This window comes from Oncorhynchus mykiss, chromosome 21 (assembly GCF_057628025.1).
Source record: "Oncorhynchus mykiss isolate SJ-2025 chromosome 21, ASM5762802v1, whole genome shotgun sequence".
In the NCBI taxonomy this organism is placed as follows: domain Eukaryota; kingdom Metazoa; phylum Chordata; class Actinopteri; order Salmoniformes; family Salmonidae; genus Oncorhynchus; species Oncorhynchus mykiss.
In genome coordinates this window covers 20,765,927-20,785,571 of record NC_143042.1, presented here as the reverse complement: position 1 = coordinate 20,785,571, position 19,645 = coordinate 20,765,927, and the positions used below count along the sequence as shown (strand labels likewise).

The 19,645-nt window shown below is 43.0% G+C and overlaps 1 protein-coding gene across 1 annotated transcript; it reads left to right on the top strand.

Annotated features, from left to right (window-relative positions):
- The first annotated feature begins 1,652 nt into the window (after positions 1 to 1,652).
- Positions 1,653 to 19,379, top strand: LOC110500207 (nicotinamide phosphoribosyltransferase). Its single transcript, XM_036957589.2, has 11 exons — positions 1,653 to 1,881; positions 5,239 to 5,395; positions 7,606 to 7,709; positions 8,895 to 9,023; positions 11,493 to 11,651; positions 12,290 to 12,426; positions 14,185 to 14,410; positions 14,909 to 15,028; positions 15,117 to 15,257; positions 17,275 to 17,409; positions 17,587 to 19,379. The coding sequence occupies exons 1-11, from the start codon at positions 1,828 to 1,830 to the stop codon at positions 17,698 to 17,700; spliced, it is 1,476 nt and encodes a 491-aa protein (XP_036813484.1). The 5' UTR covers positions 1,653 to 1,827; the 3' UTR covers positions 17,701 to 19,379.
- Positions 19,380 to 19,645: the final 266 nt, after the last annotated feature.

Genomic DNA, 19,645 nt, shown 5'->3' with positions numbered 1-19,645 from the left:
TATTGAATCCCATCAGTTACAACCAATGATTTATATATATATATATATATATATATATATATATATATATATATATATATATATATATATATATACTATGTTCAAATGTTTGGGTCACTTAGAAATGTCCTTGTTTTTGAAAGAAAAGCACATTTTTGGTCCATTAAAATAGCATCAAATTGATCAGAAATACAGTGTAGACATGGTTCATGTTGTAAATGACTATTGTAGCTGGAAACGGATTATTTGTTATGGAATATCTACATAGGCGTTCATAGGCCCATTATCAGCAACCATCACTCCTGTGTTCCATTGGCACGTTGTGTTATCTAATCCAAGTTTATAATTTTAAATGGCCCCATTACAACAACAAAAATACTTAAATGCATGCAGTTTTGTCCTTGAAAATGTTAATTGAAACAATGTAGAATTCCATTCATTCTTATGGAGGACCGGGCCTACTTAGGAGGGCCAATATGGCCGACCGGTGGTTTCAAAGCCTTATACTCGCCAATACAAAACATGGCCAAATCAATCCAAGGTTTATATACGTCATTGGTTACAACTGCTGTCAGTGAGGTTTGGGTTTGCTAAATAACAGCGCTCTCTTCTGGTTATGGTGGTTATCATTTCACCAACGTTTTAATGATTCCAGCAAAGACGGATGCAATTTCGAACAGGCCCATAGACTTCTATTGAAACAGAAACAAATTAAGGAGTGGGATGCATAGACTGTAAAAAATAGTGCGATGTCTCGCTTCCTTTTCCGTCCCTGATTTCAGAGATGTTACAACAATAATGGTGGCTCCTGAGAAAAAATGTATTTCACAAATAATACATTTTTCAGCGGTCTCATATTTGTATCTATACATTTGTATATGCAGTCATTTACATCTTAATTGTCATGGTATCTGCATTCTGCAAAAAATATATATTTTCAGTTACATATTTGCTAATTCCAATCGGCCGCTGATCCTAGATCAGTCCTTTCGATTAAGAATTTCGGCATTGGTGTAAAGTACTTTAAAGTACTACTTAAGTAGTTTTTTGGGGTATCTGTACTTTACTTTATTATTTATATTTTTGACAACTTTTACTTGTACTCTTACTCCACTACATTCCTAAAGATAATATTGTACTTTTTATTCCATTCATTTTCCCTGACAACAGGAAGTACTCGTTACATTTTGAATGCTTAGCAGGACAGGAAAATAGTTACATTTACGCACTTATCAAGAGAACACTTGGTCATCCCTACTGCCGCTGTACTGACGGACTCACTAAACACAAATTCATATTTTGTAAATAATGTGTGCCCCTGGCAATCCGTACATTTTAAAAACAAAAAAAATGGTGCCTCTGCTTTGCCTAATATAAGGAATTTAAAATGATGTGTACTTTTACTTTTGATACTTAAGTATATTTTTTCAATTGCATTAACTTTTGATACTTAAGTATATTTAAAACCAAATACTTTTACACTTTTACTCAATTAGTATTTTACTGGTTGACTTTTCACTTTTACTTGAGTAACTTTCTGTTAAGATATCTTTACTTTCACTCAAGTATGACTTGTGCCTACTTTTTTTCACCGCTGAATTTTGGCAAACCATAAGTCTGCTTTGTGGCCTTGCCCCCCCCCCCCCCCCCCCCACACACTACGTCATCGTCCGCGCTTGTGTGACGCGAGGCCCGCCTCCCTACCGCCCGCGTTATGCCCGCCCCCTCCGTCTCTTTACGGTCTCTTCCCCAGCGACTGAGCTAGGTTGAGTCCCCGGCACGGAGTAATAATACTGACACCCGCGACTGACTGAAACCAAGGGGAAGATGGAGCACAGAGACCCTCATTTCAACATATTGTTAGCTACCGATTCTTATAAGGTGAGTGGGCGACACCGGTATGTTAGTGCGATTTGTCTGCGTAGTCGTAGGTTCAGTGTGCGTGTAATTCTATCAGCCAAGGTGGTTGCATCCTCCAAGGCCATCACGCGTGCCTTGGTGGCTGTCTGTGTCAGATCGTTAGGCCAAATGGGGAGGAGAGAGGGGCAGGTAGAAAAGGTAGTACCAAATTTAGCCTATTTTCATCCTGGATAAATGACGGAATTGCCACCAGCGAATCTACGAAGATGCTCACCTTTGCGCAGCTAGCTGCGCTTGCAAGGCAGGCAGCTAATGAATGAGCAGAGGATATATTGGCTAAATATGTGTTGTGAATGGGAACGCTATAGCAGCTCATTGGAAAGGCGGTAGCTAGCGCAGGCAAGTATTGAATGGAGCGGGTGATTTTTCTACCAAAACGTGGGAAGGCTAGCTTTTGCAAGAGACGTAGCTAACAGGCCAGCGTCTATTGTGCTACTATCCATTTCCTTACTTTATAAAAAGCAATGGCAGATCCTGAAACAAAATCGAAACTTTGGTAAGCCTTTGGATACGCTCCAGGTCTTAGTGCAATCCTTTTTTGACCGTCGATGTTGTCAAAGACGGAGGTGGGATGAGTGCAATCAAATGAGAGATGCATGCTGTACGATTCGGTCTGTTTTTGACTCGGTTTTACATGTTATTTTATTTGAATGAAAAAAATCAGCTGTCTGCTAGGTAGGTAGGTATAGGTACACTTATATACCTTGCAAGCAAAATTATATAGATATGACTGACTGCTTTTGTCAATAACAATACCACGAGAAATGTATTCATTTCTTTGTGGCCCCGTGTCCTGTCATCCAAACTGTCATATCAGCTGAATCTCTCACTCACAGGTCACAACACAATATTGCTTAGTCTTATTTTATACAACTGTGGCACCACACTATTATATAAACATAGTGGAACTGCTATGTTTCCTCTTTACCAGAGGGACAAAAATAAAGGCTGCACAAAGCAAATTAATCCTATTATATTTGATGAGCCAGTGTCAACTGTCAATCATTCTCCCTCCTGGTCAGTGCTGTGATGATGCTGTTTTCTGGACTGGTGTGTGTGTCGCGGGGGCATGAAACACCAGTCCTTTTGGGCTCAATGCTATACAGTGACTGGTAGGCATTTGGAACTATAGGGCCTGTTAGGATATAGAGAGAGCGGGTGGGAAACTAAAGGCAGGACACTGGCTACTGTGACTTATACACCATAACATGATGGAGGCTAATAAAGGGGTAATAAAGTAGGCCCTAAAGTTCCTAACCGCTGTCCTAAAACCATGGAGGAATATTGGATTATCAGCATGTTCTGTCTTTGCCAGGCAAAGCTTATGCAAACTGTTGTTTCACAACCCCCGGTCTGGTAAAATACCCCCCTAAAAATTGAGATTTGTGAACAGAATGGAGTCAAACAGCTCTGAACATTAGCTTTAATCTTGGTCAATTGTGCTTCACGGAAATATTTTATTTAGTCTTTCTCTCTGCTGTTTGTGGGGGGGGGGTGCAAAACGGACCTTTGGTTCATTGGTTCGGTTACCGGTTAGTTCATGAGATCTTGTGGGGGGGCTAGTGAAGGATGGGACAGCATTGGTTAATAACCTAGGCCGAGTGACCTGTTGCGTAGGTTATGTCATTGTATGTGCAAGGCCAGTGCAGCCCAGAGGAAGGACGGGGCGAGGGTCAGAACTAACACAGTTTTACAGTTGACTGAATTCCCGGAAAGTGAGAGAGAGATGGACGTATGTGTGAGTGCCCAGAGGCAAGGACACGGGACTGTGCCAGACAGATATTGCCGCTGTAGAGAGGCCAGTGTAATTATATGTACATAGTGGTCGTGGCTAATCAATAAAAGCATCGGCGGCAGATTTGCTCATTACTCTGTTTGCGTTATTTACTGTTCCATCTGCTCCACAGCCTGTCTCTGTCCCTCACTTTTTTTTTAAACCGCCCCCAATGTGCCCATCCTCTCTTTCTGTTCCACTTCTCTACACATACCTGGGTGTCCCAGGTGCACCTAGTGAGAGAGAGGAGGGTGGTGGTGGGGGGGGGGGGGGGGTGACGATGACGTAGCAGAAAGCTCTTGGTATCCCTCCAAATGACACGAATGCACTACATTTCACCAGAGCCAACCTGTGACCAATAGTGGGTCATTTGAGATACAGATGTTTGTTAGTACTTCCTCTAGCCTAACTCTGTGAGGAGTTGACTTGATCATGAATACATCATATCAGTCCATCACTTCAGTGATATCTAGTCGGCTCAGTAGGCTTCGAGCCCTAGACACCTCTGTGTGGGTGTGGAACAGAAACGGGCTGCGGATTGCATTCAAAATGACTAATGAAGATCACGTTAGTAAATTGTCAGATGACAACACTTTGAGGGCTTTGGGAGGAGGTGTTCCTGTAATTGGATAGCGGATGGGAGCAATCATCCCTGTATCTGTCCAGTGTCCATCTGTCCTGTGTGGTACAGGCACACAGACAGAGGGACCAGGCCTGGTCACTCAGTCTTGTCATGGTCCAGCAGACTGATATCTAGCACCTTAGAGTGGAGTGCGAGAACGTCCACTCAGTAAGGGGACACATTTTGGAGTGTTTATGTGGGGACAAATGGCAGCATAACCTTTCTTATGTCTCCGTGGTGTTCGAGGTATGAGGGAAAAAAACAGCCAATTGCTTTCTCTGTGCGAACCTGTGCCACAACAACTTCCTGTTGCTGCATAGGAAAAGCCTGTGACGCTGCGACCAGCAACCTCCGGTTGTGAAAATTATAGTTAAACACTGCCAAGAGAATGTCATATCTATATCACTTCTAGGAAGGATACCTGAGGGCAACTAGCTATACAATCGGAAGCTGTGACATTTTATCCTGTAGTTAGGCTATTTAAACTGTTATTAAAGATGCACGGTCAAACCGTAGTATAATTTCAGCCAGTCATTTTGAAAGTAGTGCTCACAAGCCGTAAGTGGTCCCCGGAAAATGCGTACCACGTCACAGATGTTGCGGATACTGCATGTGCGCCACGTCGTTGCGCTGGCTCTCTATCTCCGCTGTGTCCGCTGAGCCGTTGGGCCCGCCCTGCAACCTCGCTGGGCAACGCTGGGCAGGCCTTTTCTTAGCAGAAGTTCATTGGCTAGAACTGGATTTCCTAGGCTGGCACACGTGGGGGGGGGAATGTCACACATGGGCACATCCAGCCCAAAGCGGGAGGTTTAAAAAAATAAATAATAGTCACCAAAGTACCTTTCAATCTCTTTAACTGTCATTTTATAGCCTGAAGTTGTGATGTATTTTATCCATGTTGTCTCCTCCGTCTTGGATCCAGGTGACACACTACAAGCAGTACCCTCCCAACACCAGTAAAGTGTACTCCTACTTCGAGTGCCGCGAGAAGAGAGCTGACCCGACCAAGAACAGAAAAGTCAAGTATGAGACGACGGTCTTCTACGGCCTGCAGTACATCACCAACAAATACTTAAAAGGTAAGGATTGTATTGATGTCCTCATAATGCAAAATATGACATCCAAGCCTTTTATGCATAGCTCCTCTATGAGTTAACATTCTCTACCAGGCCTTGCTACTAGTCTGCAGAGTTGGAGTGAACTGAGTGATGCTTCCTGTCTCTGCCAGCAGGAGAATCACTGTCATGTGATCAAGGCTAGCATATAATTGAATAGGTGCTCAGATGAATTCTACAGCATTGACCGGCAGCATCGGAGGATCTGTAACATCTAGACTGAGCAGGGGAGAATCTCAGTTGCATTTCCTTGATTCCTCGCGTCCTATCTCCACGCCTCCTCAAAACCCATTGAATGAGAAGTTCAGAGGTCCCTCCCCCAGGATCATCTTCCAATACTTTGAAAAGCAATCCTTCCTTTCTGCCTCACTTGGAATTTATGATAGATCAGTCCTCTCGCTTTCAAGATCTGACCTGAAGTGTGTGTGTTTGTCTGAATGTTCCTGTATTCTCCTTCTGGAAACTTCTGGTCCTCACAAGGATAGTAAAACCAAACACACAGACAAGAAAAAAAGTATATTTTTGGCTAGGTTACGGTTGCAATTAAGGTTAGGTTTGAAGTTAAGTTTCGGATAAGGGTTAGGGAAAATAGAATTTTGAATGGGAATCAATTGTTTGGTCCCTACAAGGATTCGATGAGCTCTAAAAGTATTGGGATAGTGACGCATTTGTTGTTGTGTTGGCTCTGTACTCCAGTACTTTGGATATGAAACGATACAATGAAATTACAGCACTGTTTGTACACAGTCCTCCCATTTTAGGGGACCAAAGGTATTGGGACAAATTCACTTATGTGTATTAAAGTAGTCAAAAGTTTAGTATGTGGTCCCATATTCCCGGCACGCAATGATTACATCACGCTTGTGACTCTACAACCTTGTTGGATGCATTTGCTGTTTGTTGTGGTTGTGTTTCAGATAATGTTGTGGCCAACAGAAATGAATGGTATATACTGTATTGTGTCATTTACAATAAATGTGGCTCCAAAATGACACTACATTATTTACCGTTCATTTCTATTGGGCACAAAATCTGAAACGCAACCAAAACAAACAGCAAATGGATCCAAGGTTGTAGAGTCGCAAGCTTGATGTCTTCATTGTGTGCTAGGGATATGGGACCAAATACTCATCTTTTGATTACTTTTATATACGATGGAATTTGAGAAGGATTCGTGGAGAGAGGATGCAAGGAATCAAGGAAATGCAATTGAGATTCTCCCCAGGATCACGTTCCAATACGGTTAAAAGGAATCCTACCTTTTGATTGATCGAACGTCAGTGGTTAGGATTTCACTATCCAGTAATGTCCGGTCAGGGATTACTCCACGGTAGGAAGTAGGGAAAGAGGACGTCTTTTATTTTCACTATATTTATACAGGGCCTAGACTACAGCTCCTCCTCTGGCCATCAGTTATTGTAAAGGGAGCTGAGAGGTTTAGCTAGATGTCGTACCTTGTGCAGCCTTGGCCTAGACACTGATCTAAGATCAGTTTCTCACTCCATACCCTAAGGTTAACGTTTTGTAGAAGGTTAAGCTGATCCTAGATCTGTTGTTTTGTTCTTCCGCACAGCATTAGAGAATGGAGCTCAAAGTGATTTCACGGCGAGGCAGGGAGAGGTGCTGTAGACAGCTTCAGGACTAGCGTGGACTGGAGACAAAGGAACATCTGCTCTTTGAGCCCCAGCAACACAAAGGGCAGCTGCAACTTGGGGCTACTAGCATTGATTCACTACAATGATACAGAGTTCTACTCGCAAGAAGTAACCTTGGAATAACATTTTCTAAACTTTAAAGTTTTTATTTGTATTCAAATAACCTTTTGAAAATACCAGCCTTATTACTTTATTGCAACAAGAGGTCATATCAAGTGTGTCCGTGTGTGTCCGCGTCCCTAGCATGTCCTGCAGCAGGACAAAGCCGCTCTGTAAGAGGGAGAGAGAAGCTCCTAATTTAATAGCACATGGATGGACTAGAGTTTGGGATTCCAATGCTTCTCTGTCGCCTCCTCCTCTCTCTCCTCCCCCTTCTCTCACTCTTTTACTCTCACAAACTGTCATATCTCTCTCTCTATCCTATACACCACTTGTTCACTGATGCTTCAACCATTTGAACCTCTTTCTTTTCTTTCCCTCCCTCCCTCCCTCACTCCCTCACTCCCTCCCGCCCTCCAGGGAAAGTGGTGACTCCAGAGAAGATCCAGGAAGCGAAGGAGGTGTACAGGGAACACTTCCAGGATGACGTCTTCAACGAGAAGGGCTGGAACTACATACTGGAGGTACACATTCACGTTTGTTTTTTACTACAGTGAGCTCCACAAGAATTGGGACAGGTTCGCCTCTGTACTCCAGCACTTTGGATTTTAAATTATACAATGACTCTGAGATTAAAGTGCCGTCTGTCAGCTTTAATTTGAGGCTATTTTCAGTCATATCGGGTGGACCGTTTAAAAATTGCATCACTTTTTGTTCATAGTCCCCCTATTTTAGGGGACAAAAAGTATTGGGACAAATTCACTTATGTGTATTAAAGTAGTCAAAAGTTTAGTATTTGGTCCCATATTCCTAGCACGCAATGATGACATCACGCTTGTGACTCTACAACCTTGTTGGATGCATTTGCTGTTTGTTTTGGTTGTGTTTCAGATTTTTTTTTGTGCTCATTAGAAATGAATGGTAAATAATGTATTGTGTCATTTTGGAGTCACTTATTGTAAATAAGAATATCATATGTTTCTAAACACTTCTACATTAATGTGGATGTTACCATGATTACGGATAAGTAACCTCATCATTATTCACGATTCATTCAGGACTATCCGTAATCACGGTAGCATCCACATTAATGTAGAAGTGTTTAGAAACATATTCTATTCTTATTTACAATAAGTGACTCCAAAATGACACAATACATTATTTACCATTCATTTCTATTGGGCACAAAATTATCTGAAACACAACCAAAACAAACAGGTGACTCAAGCTTTGAGTCACAAGCTTGATGTAGTCATTGCATGCTAGGAATATGGGACCAAATACAACATTTTGACTACTTTAATACAATTGTTTAGGGGGACTATGTACAAAAAGGATGTGATTTCATTGTATCAAATCCAAAGTGCCAAAGCAACAAATGTGTCACTCTCGTAAATACTTTTGGAGCTCTTCCCTAACCCTTACGTATTTTTGGTGGAAAATACATCTTTCAATCAATTTTGCTCTCTGGGTTACTAGTGCTGATCAGGGTCACTTTAATTTGATTAGTGTCCTATCACAATTTTTTTTCCCCCATATAGAATTTTAAGATACTTGAAACATATTTTTATTTGACTAATATGATAAAGAAAATGGATCAGACCGTGGGCTTTAGGGTGAATGTTGTGTGTTAACTGCAATGGCTGGTGTGTGTGTGTGTGTGTGTGTGTGTGTGTGTGTGTGTGTGTGTGTGTGTGTGTGTATTGCAGAAGTATGACGGCCACCTACCCATAGAGATCAAGGCGGTGCCGGAGGGAAGTGTGATCCCACGGGGTAACGTCCTCTTCACCGTGGAGAGCACCGACCCAGAATGCTACTGGCTCACCAACTGGGTGGAGGTGAGTGTCAGTGGGGGGCAGCAGGTAGGTTAGGTCTCTCCATCAATGTGACTGGATTGGGGCCTTCCTGTTTGTTCCAAATGAATCCTTAGAGTCAGTGTGGCTGTCTGAGATTGTGCCTGATCTAAAAATAAATTGTAATGTTTATTTAACTTCACTCCTCACTGACCAAGGCCCTGCCTCTAGAGCACACCACATTGCCACAGTGACTCTGCACTTTTTAAAATTCACATGATGAGAGCCATCAGTCTCTCTATCTGTAAACCTCTTCCTCACATATCCTGCCTCTGTCTGTCTAGCCTCGAGTGTTACTAGTTAGCTTCTCTGACTAGGATGGTTTCTATGGGTTCTGCATCACAAATGGCACCCTATTCCCTATATAGAGCACTTCTTTGACCAGAACCCTGAGAATAGGGTGCCGTTTGAGCTAGGTCAGCTAAGCCCCATTTCCACCTCTCAGTAGCCACTCTATGCAGAATCACTGATCTACAAATCATCTTGCCTCCCGGATGACTACTCATTTTGCGATCAAGATCAGTGAATCTGTGCGGTGTCTTTCTCAGACCGATCTCCGTGAACGTGCAGAGTAGTTCCACTGAAGAGCAGACCGTAGACTCGCTGGTCTGACACCGTCACGTGAGCATATTAACACTGGTCACCGACCGGTCGATCGCCAAACATTTCTGTAGAAAAGCCAACGATAAAGCCTTGCGCTCCTTTAAAAAAAAAAAAAAAATGTTTTGTCTTGCACTGTTGATGGTGGGTGCACTTGATTCAGAGGGACAAGTAAAGTGTTCCCATTTTGAACTATTTCATTTGTCTGAAGAGAGAGCTAAATCAAGTGCGCCTACTGCGCATTTCATACGCTTTAAAAACATGTCCAAGAGAGAGAGACTCAAAGAATACAGCAAAGAGATGCTGTTTTTATGAGTAAGTTCATGTTTTAAGTTTTTATTCAACAATTTTACAAAACATTATGGCGCTCTTCTCCTTGCTTCCACACCCGCTACAACCAGCAATGCAGCTGCAATGAATGAGTAGCCAAGTATATCGATAGGCCTGTGTTTTTATTATTGGCAGCTCATCATGTCTATTTTAATATCATGGAACGCTATTTCACTAACTCTGGTCATAAGAACAACATTTGGGTTTGTGCATGAATAATGCGGTGCGACTAGAGTTTCGCCATCAGGTGGAAGACGGTGTCCCCTTTCACTGGTCAGTCTCACCGGAGGGAGGGAGTAGAGACCGCGGGAGGTGGTTCCTCCCGCCACTGAAACTGACCATCTGATGCAGGTACCATCAGTCCAGTAAAATAAAAAAGCAAATTATTTCAATTTATGCTCAGCTGTGCCTCGTAAGTTAATAGTGCACAGATGTACGTTTTTTTTAAAAGTCATGTTTTTGTTGTTTTTCTGAGTGGTAGATCTCGGCTTTTTGACTCAAAGGTTGGTGACTGCTCTATTAAACAGTATATTATGGTTTGGCTCTGGAAGTGTGTGGCTCTGTTATCCCCGTCCACACTACGGTGCTCAATGGCGCCCTCCTCAGTCTCCACCTGGCATTACTGCTGTAGATCACCACAGCGTCAGCGTCGCTGCATACAACCAGTCATATAGTAGGCCTGTATGGCTTCAGTTCCTTAAAGATAATTCATTTGTTTGTAGATTATTATGATAATTTTCACATATTGAGTTGAAGTTGTTGGAGCTGTGGCTGGCAACATCTTGTGGTAGCGTGTGAGCACTCCGGTAACTCTGCAAGGTGTTTCTGACCATGTGGACCGCACACATGACCCTGCACACACACACACGTACACACACTCTCACGTACATGCACACTACACAGCTCTTAGAGGGAGAAATATGACTAAACACACACTCAGACATGGCGTGAGAATATTGACTCGCCCGTTCAACGATGACTGGACTGAGACAAAGACCCAGGCATCTCTAGCTGCCAGCGGGCCACGGCTAAGTAACTCTGTCCTGGGCTTGCCATGTGAGGAATCCTCCCATCGAACCCAGTGTTGACATGACCTCTTCCTGTCCCTTTGCCAGGGAATGTGGATCTAGCCCCTGAGCCTCCCAAACAGCCCACTTCCCCTTCCACATAGCAGTATAAAGGGTCTGTCAAGAGGGTTGGTTTTGGGTTCATGTTCCAGCTCACTACACTGTGATGGGGTGACTGGAGGGTGTGGATGGGGCTGTGGTGGGATCAGAGGGATATTTTGGGTTCATGGACAGGCACACTACAGTTCAAGAAAGATTGAGGAGAGAGGGAGCGGGATCAGAAATGAATGAATGAGAGGCAGGGAGAGAGATGGATGGAGGGATCAGAGAGGGAGGTAAGATTGATGGAGAGAGACGCCTCGAAAGCACAGAAAGTTGTGCTTCGAGAGCTCCAGACTTGGGCCCATTCTAGCATGGCAATCTACTAACCACCTCCCCTCTTCCTCCTCCCCTCCAGACCATCCTTGTCCAGGTCTGGTACCCTATCACCGTGGCGACCAACTCCAGGGAGCAGAAGAAGATTCTGGCCAAGTACCTGCTGGAGACCTCTGGCAACCTGGACAAGCTGGAGTACAAGCTGCACGACTTCGGCTACAGGGGAGTTTCCTCACAAGAGGTAGAGGAAGTGTGTGTGTGTGTGGAGGGAGGGAGGGGGGGTTATATCCAGTGCATTCGTAAAGTATTCAGACCCCTTGACTTTTTCCACATTCTGTTACGTTACAGACTTGTTCTAAAATCTACACACAATACCCCATAACGACAAAGCGAAAACAGGTTTTCAGAAAAAAACAGATACCTTATTTACATTATTATTCAGACCCTTTTCTATGAGACTCTCAATTGAGCTCAGGTGCATCCTGTTTCCATTGATCATCCTTGAGATATTTCTACAACTTGATTGAAGTCCTCCTGTGGTAAATTCAATTGATTGGACATGATTTTGAAAGACACACACCTGTCTATATAAGGCCCCACAGTTGACAGTGCATGTCAGAGGAAAAACCAAGCCATGAGGTCAAAGGAATTGCCCGTAGTACTCCGAGACAGGATTGTGTTGAGGCACAGATCTGGGTTAGGGTTTTTGCTTTGTCATTATGGGTTATTGTGTGTAGATTGAGTTGAAAATTATATATATCATTTATTGATTGATAAGGCTGTAACGTAACAAAGTGGGAAAAGGGGTCTGAATACTTTCTGAATGCACCGTAGGTGTGTTTGTGACATTTGACTCACCATCTCTCTTCCCCATTTCAGACGGCAGGTATCGGAGCCTCTGCCCACCTGGTGAACTTTAAGGGCACAGACACAGTGGCTGGCATCGGCGTGATTAAGAAGTACTACGGCACCAAAGACCCCGTGCCTGGCTTCTCTGTGCCCGCCGCGGAGCACAGGTAAAAATGTCAGGACACAAAGTGGCTTCACAGTTAACTTCTTACGGTATATAGGACGGTTGCGTCCCACTTGGTCAAAAGCCAGAGAAAATGCAGCACGGCAAGTAATTAAAAAATAAAAAATAAATCAAACTTTCATTAAATCGCACATGTAAGATACTCGATTAAAGCTACACTCGTTGTGAATCCAGCCAACATGTCAGATTTTAAAAAGGCTTTTAAAGCATAAGAAGCTATTATCTGATGATAGCACAACAGTAAACAAAGAGGGTAGCATATTTCAACCCTGCAGGCGCTACACAAAACGCAGAAATAAAATATAAAACATGCCTTACCTTTGACGAGCTTCTTTTGTTGGCACTCCAATATGACCCATAAACATCACAATTGGTCCTTTTTGTTAGATTAATTCCGTCCACATATATCCAAAATGTCAATTTATTTGACGCGTTTGATCCAGAAAAAAGCAGCTTCCAAAATGCGCAACGTCACTACAAAATATTTCAAAAGTTGCCTATAAACTTTGCCAAAATATTTCAAACTACTTTTGTAATACAACTTTAGGTATTTTTAAACGTTAATAATCGATCAAATTGAAGACGGGTCTATCTGTGTTCAGTACAGGAACACAACAAACCAAGCTACTTTTCACGTCTTGCGCAACTCTCAACAGTGTTACGCAGTTCCTAGATGGCCATACTTCTTCATTGCACAAATGAATAACCTCAACCAAATTCCAAAGACTGGTGACATCCAGTAGAAGCGGTTCCTAAGAAATATCGTTTGCCAACGAGAACTCACTGAACAGACAGAGACCTAAAAAAAAAAAAAAATCTGAATGGTTAGTCCTCGGGGTTTTGCCTGCTACATAAGTTCTGTTATACTCACATACATGATTCAAACAGTTTTAGAAACTTCAGTGTTTTCTATCCGAATCTACTAATAATATGCATATCTTATATTGTTGGCATGAGTAGCAGGAAGTTGAAATTGGGCACGCTATTTATCCAAAAGTGAAAATGCTGCCCCCTATACCTTAAGAAGTTAACACACTAACATCTCTTTCTTGGTCCCGAATCAATCAAATTACACTTGTATTGGCATTCTTAGCCCCAGATAGCAAGCAGGAGGGGTGGCTTTGATATCCAAACATCAATTGCTATGCTTGTATAGGCCATTGATAACAGTACACACACACACACAGGAGATGTACAGTACATCTCTAGCTGAGTTGGCTGTACCACTTCTCCACTGCACCATTCATTTGCCCCGTTGGTTTCTGGGAGTTCGGTTCCAGAGGCCCTGGCCTGGTCACTGTGGTTACGGAATCACGACGGTCCGTTTTAGTTTCATCTTCCAGAGACACAGTCCCATTCCTCTCCATATGATACACACAGTACTCTACCATCCCCCTCACTCTCTGGGTTCTCCAAGGTGGTAGATAGCAATGCATTTAGAGATACGCCCCTCATTTCTTTGCTAATAGATTTGATAGCATTAAATAAAGATCAAATTGTAAGTGAGGCAAGCGTAATGCACAGATCGATTCAGAAAGAAACTAAAGGGACATAGCTAGCTAGCTACAGTTCACTGTTGTTGACATGAGCTCCTGGAAGTCCAGTTTCTGCAACGTGTTGATAAGGATGCCCTCTAGTGGTGGTACTGCAGCTCCATGTGGAAGAGTTCATAGGGAGAGGGATACGTTGAGTTGTCTTCAGTAAATCTGATAACTTTTGTATTCTCCCTCTTTCTCTCCAGCACCATCACGGCGTGGGGGAAGGACCACGAGCGAGATGCCTTTGAGCACATCGTGAGGCAGTTCCCCAACGTGCCCGTGTCTATCGTCAGTGACAGCTATGACATCTACAACGCCTGTGAGAAGATCTGGGGAGAAGACCTGAGGAGCCTCATTGAGTCGCGCAGCGCTGACGCCCCACTGGTGGTCCGTCCCGACTCAGGGAACCCCCTGGATACCGTGCTGAAGGTAACACTATGCCTAGCTCGACCCTAAGTCAACCCCCTTAAGCCCCTCGTCGTCCGCCCGACTTGGGGAAGCCTGTGGGTAACGTACTGAAGGTAGGTCCCAATCAGGTCCTCTGAGAAAGTACTAACGCAATACTGAATATTATTGGGCAGATCCTAAATTGAGAAAGATGCACACGAATTCAACGTCCATGGTAATCTGCCATTTGATATAACTAAAATAATAATCCCATATGCCGTTTAGCAGACACATTTATAGTCATGCACGCCTACGTTTTATGTACAGGCGTTCCCAGGAATCGAACCTACTATCCTAGCGTTGCGAGTTCCATGCGCTACCAACTGAGCTAAATGATTTGGGTGACATTTTGAGTTATGACCGGGCTTCTGTAGTTGAGATTGATCCGTATGGAAGCCCTCTCAGTCTGCTGTATGTTCCTCACATACAGATTTTTAGCATTCTTGTTTAAAAAAAGAAACACGTGCTTCCTCCACTCAGGTGCTGGAGATCCTGGGGAAGAAGTTTATCCCTACGGAGAACTCCAAAGGCTACAAAGTTCTGCCGCCCTATATCAGAGTTATACAGGGGGACGGAGTGGACATCAACACCCTGCAAGAGGTACACCCATGGACGGACACACACACACACGGACACACAAACACACACACACAGTCAGTATTAACAGTGCATGTGTCTGTGTGTGTAGATCGTGGAGGGGATGAAGCAGCATCGGTGGAGCATTGAGAACATTGCCTTTGGCTCTGGAGGGGCTCTGCTGCAGAAACTGACCAGGGATCTGCTCAACTGCTCCTTTAAATGCAGCTACGTGGTCACCAACGGCCTGGGGGTGAGCAGAGCATTACACGCATGCACACACACACACACACACACACATGGATACTGTATACTATATTACAGTGGGGTCTTAAATTATTGACACTTCTAATGAAGATTACCAGAAATGACTGTAAAATCAATAATTCAAATACTGAGCTAAATATTGTATGCTAGAAAAATAGGGAAATGATTTTATGCTAATACAATTGCTCAGAGAAAGAGATCTTGTTTAACTAGTAAAGGTAGGGGTCAAAATGATTGACACCCTGTTTTCAATACCTCACCTTGCGAGAATAACGGCACTGAGAACACATTGGGAGGGATCTTAGACCATTCCTCTCATACAGAACATTAGTGTGTTGAAAATCCCAAATTGTTTGTGTAGTCACACTTACACACAGCTCTGACACACACACTTATCCCACCAGACAGGCCACCAGGGGTCTTTTCACAGTCCCCAAATCCAGAACAAATTCAAGAAAACGTACAGTATTATATAGAGCCCTTATTGCATGGAACTTCCTTCCATCTCATATTGCTCAAATAAACAGCAGACCTGGTTTCCAAAAACAGATAATGCAACACCTCGCGGCACAACGCCTCTCCCCTATTTGACCTAGATAGTTTGTGTGTATTGATATGTAGGCTACGTGTGACTTTTTAAAAATATATGTAGTTCTGTCCTTGAGCTGTTCTTGTCTAATGATGTTCTGTATGATGTTTCATGTTTTGTGGACCCCAGGAAGAGTAGCTGCTGCTTTTGCAACAGCTAATGAGGATCCTAATAAAATACCAAATCCTTCCAGATCCTTGATATCCTTCGTCTGCGCTTAAGGGCGAGCCATTTCAATTCAAACCACAGGTTTTCACTGGGTCCTGAGACTGAGATGGCCATTGCAAAAATGTTGATGAACAATTTCTTTGAGGGTTTTGGTGGGCGCTTGGGGTTATTGTTTTGCTGGAAGAGCCACTTGCTGCCAAGTTTCACCCACCTGGCAGAGGCAACCAGGTTTTTGGCAAAACCATATGCTAGTAGTTCATGATGTCGTTGACCTTTTAACAAGGGCCCCAGGACTAGTGGAAGCAACATAGCCCTGTAACATTAGAGATCCACCACCCTATTTTACAATGGGGTCTATTTTCTGCTCATGCGTTCTCATTTCAACACCAAACCCACCACTGGTGTGCGTGACCAAAGAGCTCTATTTTTCATGTCATCTGACCAAGGCACCAGGTACAATCCACGTGGCAATGCAGTTTAGCAAACTTCAGGCGTTTTACATTTATTGGATGAAAACAATCCGGCAGGTGGATGCACATCCTGCTAAAAGTGCAGGCAGGTATTTGTTTACTGTAATTCAGTTAATTATCAGTTAATTGTTCCGTTTTAATTCAGGCTTTTGTTCGTTTAGACCATACGCAGGTCGTGTACATTTAAACCTGTGCGGCTGGTAAAAGTTTTGAGTATACCCTACAAAATAAATGAATGCTAATTCTGCAGCCTGTAGCCTATTCGATTCTGGGAGTTGTTTAAGTTTCAATTAAACTATTTTGATTATCGAAACAATATTGACTATATGTCAGCTATAGGCTTTCATTGGGTAAGAAGAATTAATTAGAATATATATATATTTTTTTCCTAAGCAATATCAGTTGACAATGTGCCGCATCGCATTGTGAAAATAAGAAGATATCGTTCTTAATTCATTGCATAGTTTCCTTTTTTTAAATCCAAATACGGAATAGACTGCAGACAAATCAATCAATCAAATCGTACAGGAACGGGGAATTACCTAATGGCCTATACTACTCTGGAGTCATAAAAACAATGAAATACATTATTATTTGTCCCGTTGCGGAGGAAAATCTGTCCTGATGACGGGTATCGGTTGGGGCTCGGAATTGACGTGGCTGGCGAGGGCGGGTGCATCTCCAAAACGAACTGGCCCGTGCAGGACTCTTAACACAGACACACATCCTACCTCCACTGGAAGGAGAGGTGTAACTGTTTTAATATTTGGTGTCAGGTGAATGTGTTCAAGGACCCGGTGGCGGACCCTAACAAAAGGTCAAAGAAAGGTCGTCTGTCTCTGCACCGGACAGCGAGCGGGGACTTTGTCACTCTGGAGGAGGGCAAGGGAGACCTGGAGGAGTACGGCGTGGTGAGTTGAGTCCACATGTCATACTCCCACATCAATGCATTCCAATAGCCTTTGTAAATAAATGTTGTTTTAGTTATTGAGGTTTGTCAAATGTGACCTTTTTTTTTTTTGTTGAGGTTAGTCAATTAGACACTTCACTGACGGTCATTTGTTCTTTTCCCTCTCGTCTCCCTCCAGGACCTGTTACACACAGTGTTTCAGAATGGGAAAATTGTCAAGACGTACACGTTCGATGACGTCAGAGACCATGCCAAGATAACGGACAGTGACCTCAAGGACCTCCTCCACTGAGTCGGCTACTGACCCCTGAACCCCTGACCTCCATCACCCCACCGGAGGCGGCACACTGCTAATGACGCCCCCCTTCCCTCAAACCCCACCCTCCCAGAAGCACTGTCCTCCACTGGAGAGGAGACACACACACACACACACACACACACACACACACACACACACACACACAAACCTACACCTGAGTGAAGGCCAAGGGATAGAGAAAGTAGGGAGGGAGGGAGGGAGAGCAAGTGGAGTGAGTGAAACAAGTAATTGATAAAGATTAAGGGAGTTGAGTGAGATAAATGAGAGCAAAAGAGAGATGGAGATAGAAGGAACACATTCACACTGACTATACCCTGTGTTGTGTGTACAGAGCTGTTTAAAGTCATTCATAATCTACTTAGTTAGCGTTGTCTTTTAGTGATGGATGGAAGGTTATCGTGGTATATAAATCATTTAAACTGCGGTTACGTTACAGTGTTTATATGACCAAGTGTCGCTATACATTGATCACAGGAAAGGAGATATTGTTTCTACTGTGTTCATGAAAGTTCCCGAACTTTGTGTGGTTCTAGAACTGAGAGGTATATGTTTAATGTTCCTGAGTGGATGTTTGTGTGTGTGTGTGTGTGTGTACTGACAGTTTCTTCCTTTTTAAAGGAACGTTGTATTCCTTTATGCAAATGAATTTGCTGATCACGGGAACACATACTCTACCTTTTTAAGTTGTTGGCCTTTTTTTATTTATTTTTTAATTTTAAAATACGTTTTCCCCTGGGTCTTTAGAAGACACTACCCACACATGAGCAAGTCGCCATATAGAAGTCCGCTAATCATGTTGCTAAAACACTGTCTACAGAACTGCACGACACACTCTGTATGAAATGGCACCCTATTCCCTTTACCAGTAAAAAGTATTGCACTGAATAGGGTGTCATTTTGGACTCACACACAGAGTCAAATCTCTCTATTTGTGGCACCTTTTTATTTGTGTAAAAGTGCAAATATTTGTTACACATACATTTTTCTTTGCTTTGGAGAACAGTAAAGGCATTTGTCGCTGATATTGAATTATGGGGAAAATTCCCGTAGAGCTTGATTTTGATACCATTGTGGTTGGTTCTTACCTCCAGAAATCATTTATTTTTTATGACAAAGGTAAATATTGCCAGATTATTTGCAGTAAATCTTCATATTTACAAGGATGTGGCCAAACTGTCTTCTCACGTGTATATAACAACTGCATTATACTGCGAGAGGGCAGGGTAGGGAGAAATAGGGATATAATTGTAATTTTTTTGTCTAATTCCCATTTTCTACCAATACAGAATCCTCCACACTGCTTGTTTGTTGTATGACAGGTGTTATGTCAGCTTTTAGCAAATGTTTGTTTGTGTGTAGAATAGTGTTACATTCTGGTAACTTTCCCAGAAACCCCGATTGAAAAATTCCGGGAATCAGGAAGGAATACGCTCGGAATCCAGAATCCTCCAACCAAGATTTCATGATGACCGGAATTTTACAATCCTGGTGTAGTCTTGTGTGAATGCTGTTTAGAAAATAATACTTGTGAATTCTATTTTTGTTTTGTTATATGTTGGTTGTCCCAAATTGTTTCCCAAAACTGAACATATCTGATATTTTAAACTAATATCTGTTGCAATGTCTACATATTAAAAACACCATCCTGTCAATTTGAAATGTTTGATTTAATGATTTAAATTGTTGTTTTTTGTGTAGTTTACCCCCTTTTTCTCCCCAACTTCGTGATATCCAATTACGATCTTGTCGCATCGCTGCGTCTCCCCAATGGGCTCGGGAAACACAGCTCAACTGACAACCGAAGTCACGAGTCGCTAGAGCGCGATTGGCCAAGTAAAGCCCTCCCCTAACCTGGGCCCATTGTGCGCCTTCCTGTGGGACTCCCGCTTGTGACAGCCTGGGATCGAATCCGGGTCTG

What these genes read in the sequence shown, in the direction of transcription:
- LOC110500207 (XM_036957589.2), top strand. Translation starts at nt 1,828, where the DNA reads ATGGAGCACAGAGACCCTCATTTCAACATATTGTTAGCTACCGATTCT. An exon ending in CACCAACAAATACTTAAAAG is followed by an intron (nt 5,396 to 7,605) that starts GTAAGGATTGTA and finishes CCCGCCCTCCAG; the next exon opens with GGAAAGTGGTGACTCCAGAG. An exon ending in GGGGAGTTTCCTCACAAGAG is followed by an intron (nt 11,652 to 12,289) that starts GTAGAGGAAGTG and finishes TCCCCATTTCAG; the next exon opens with ACGGCAGGTATCGGAGCCTC.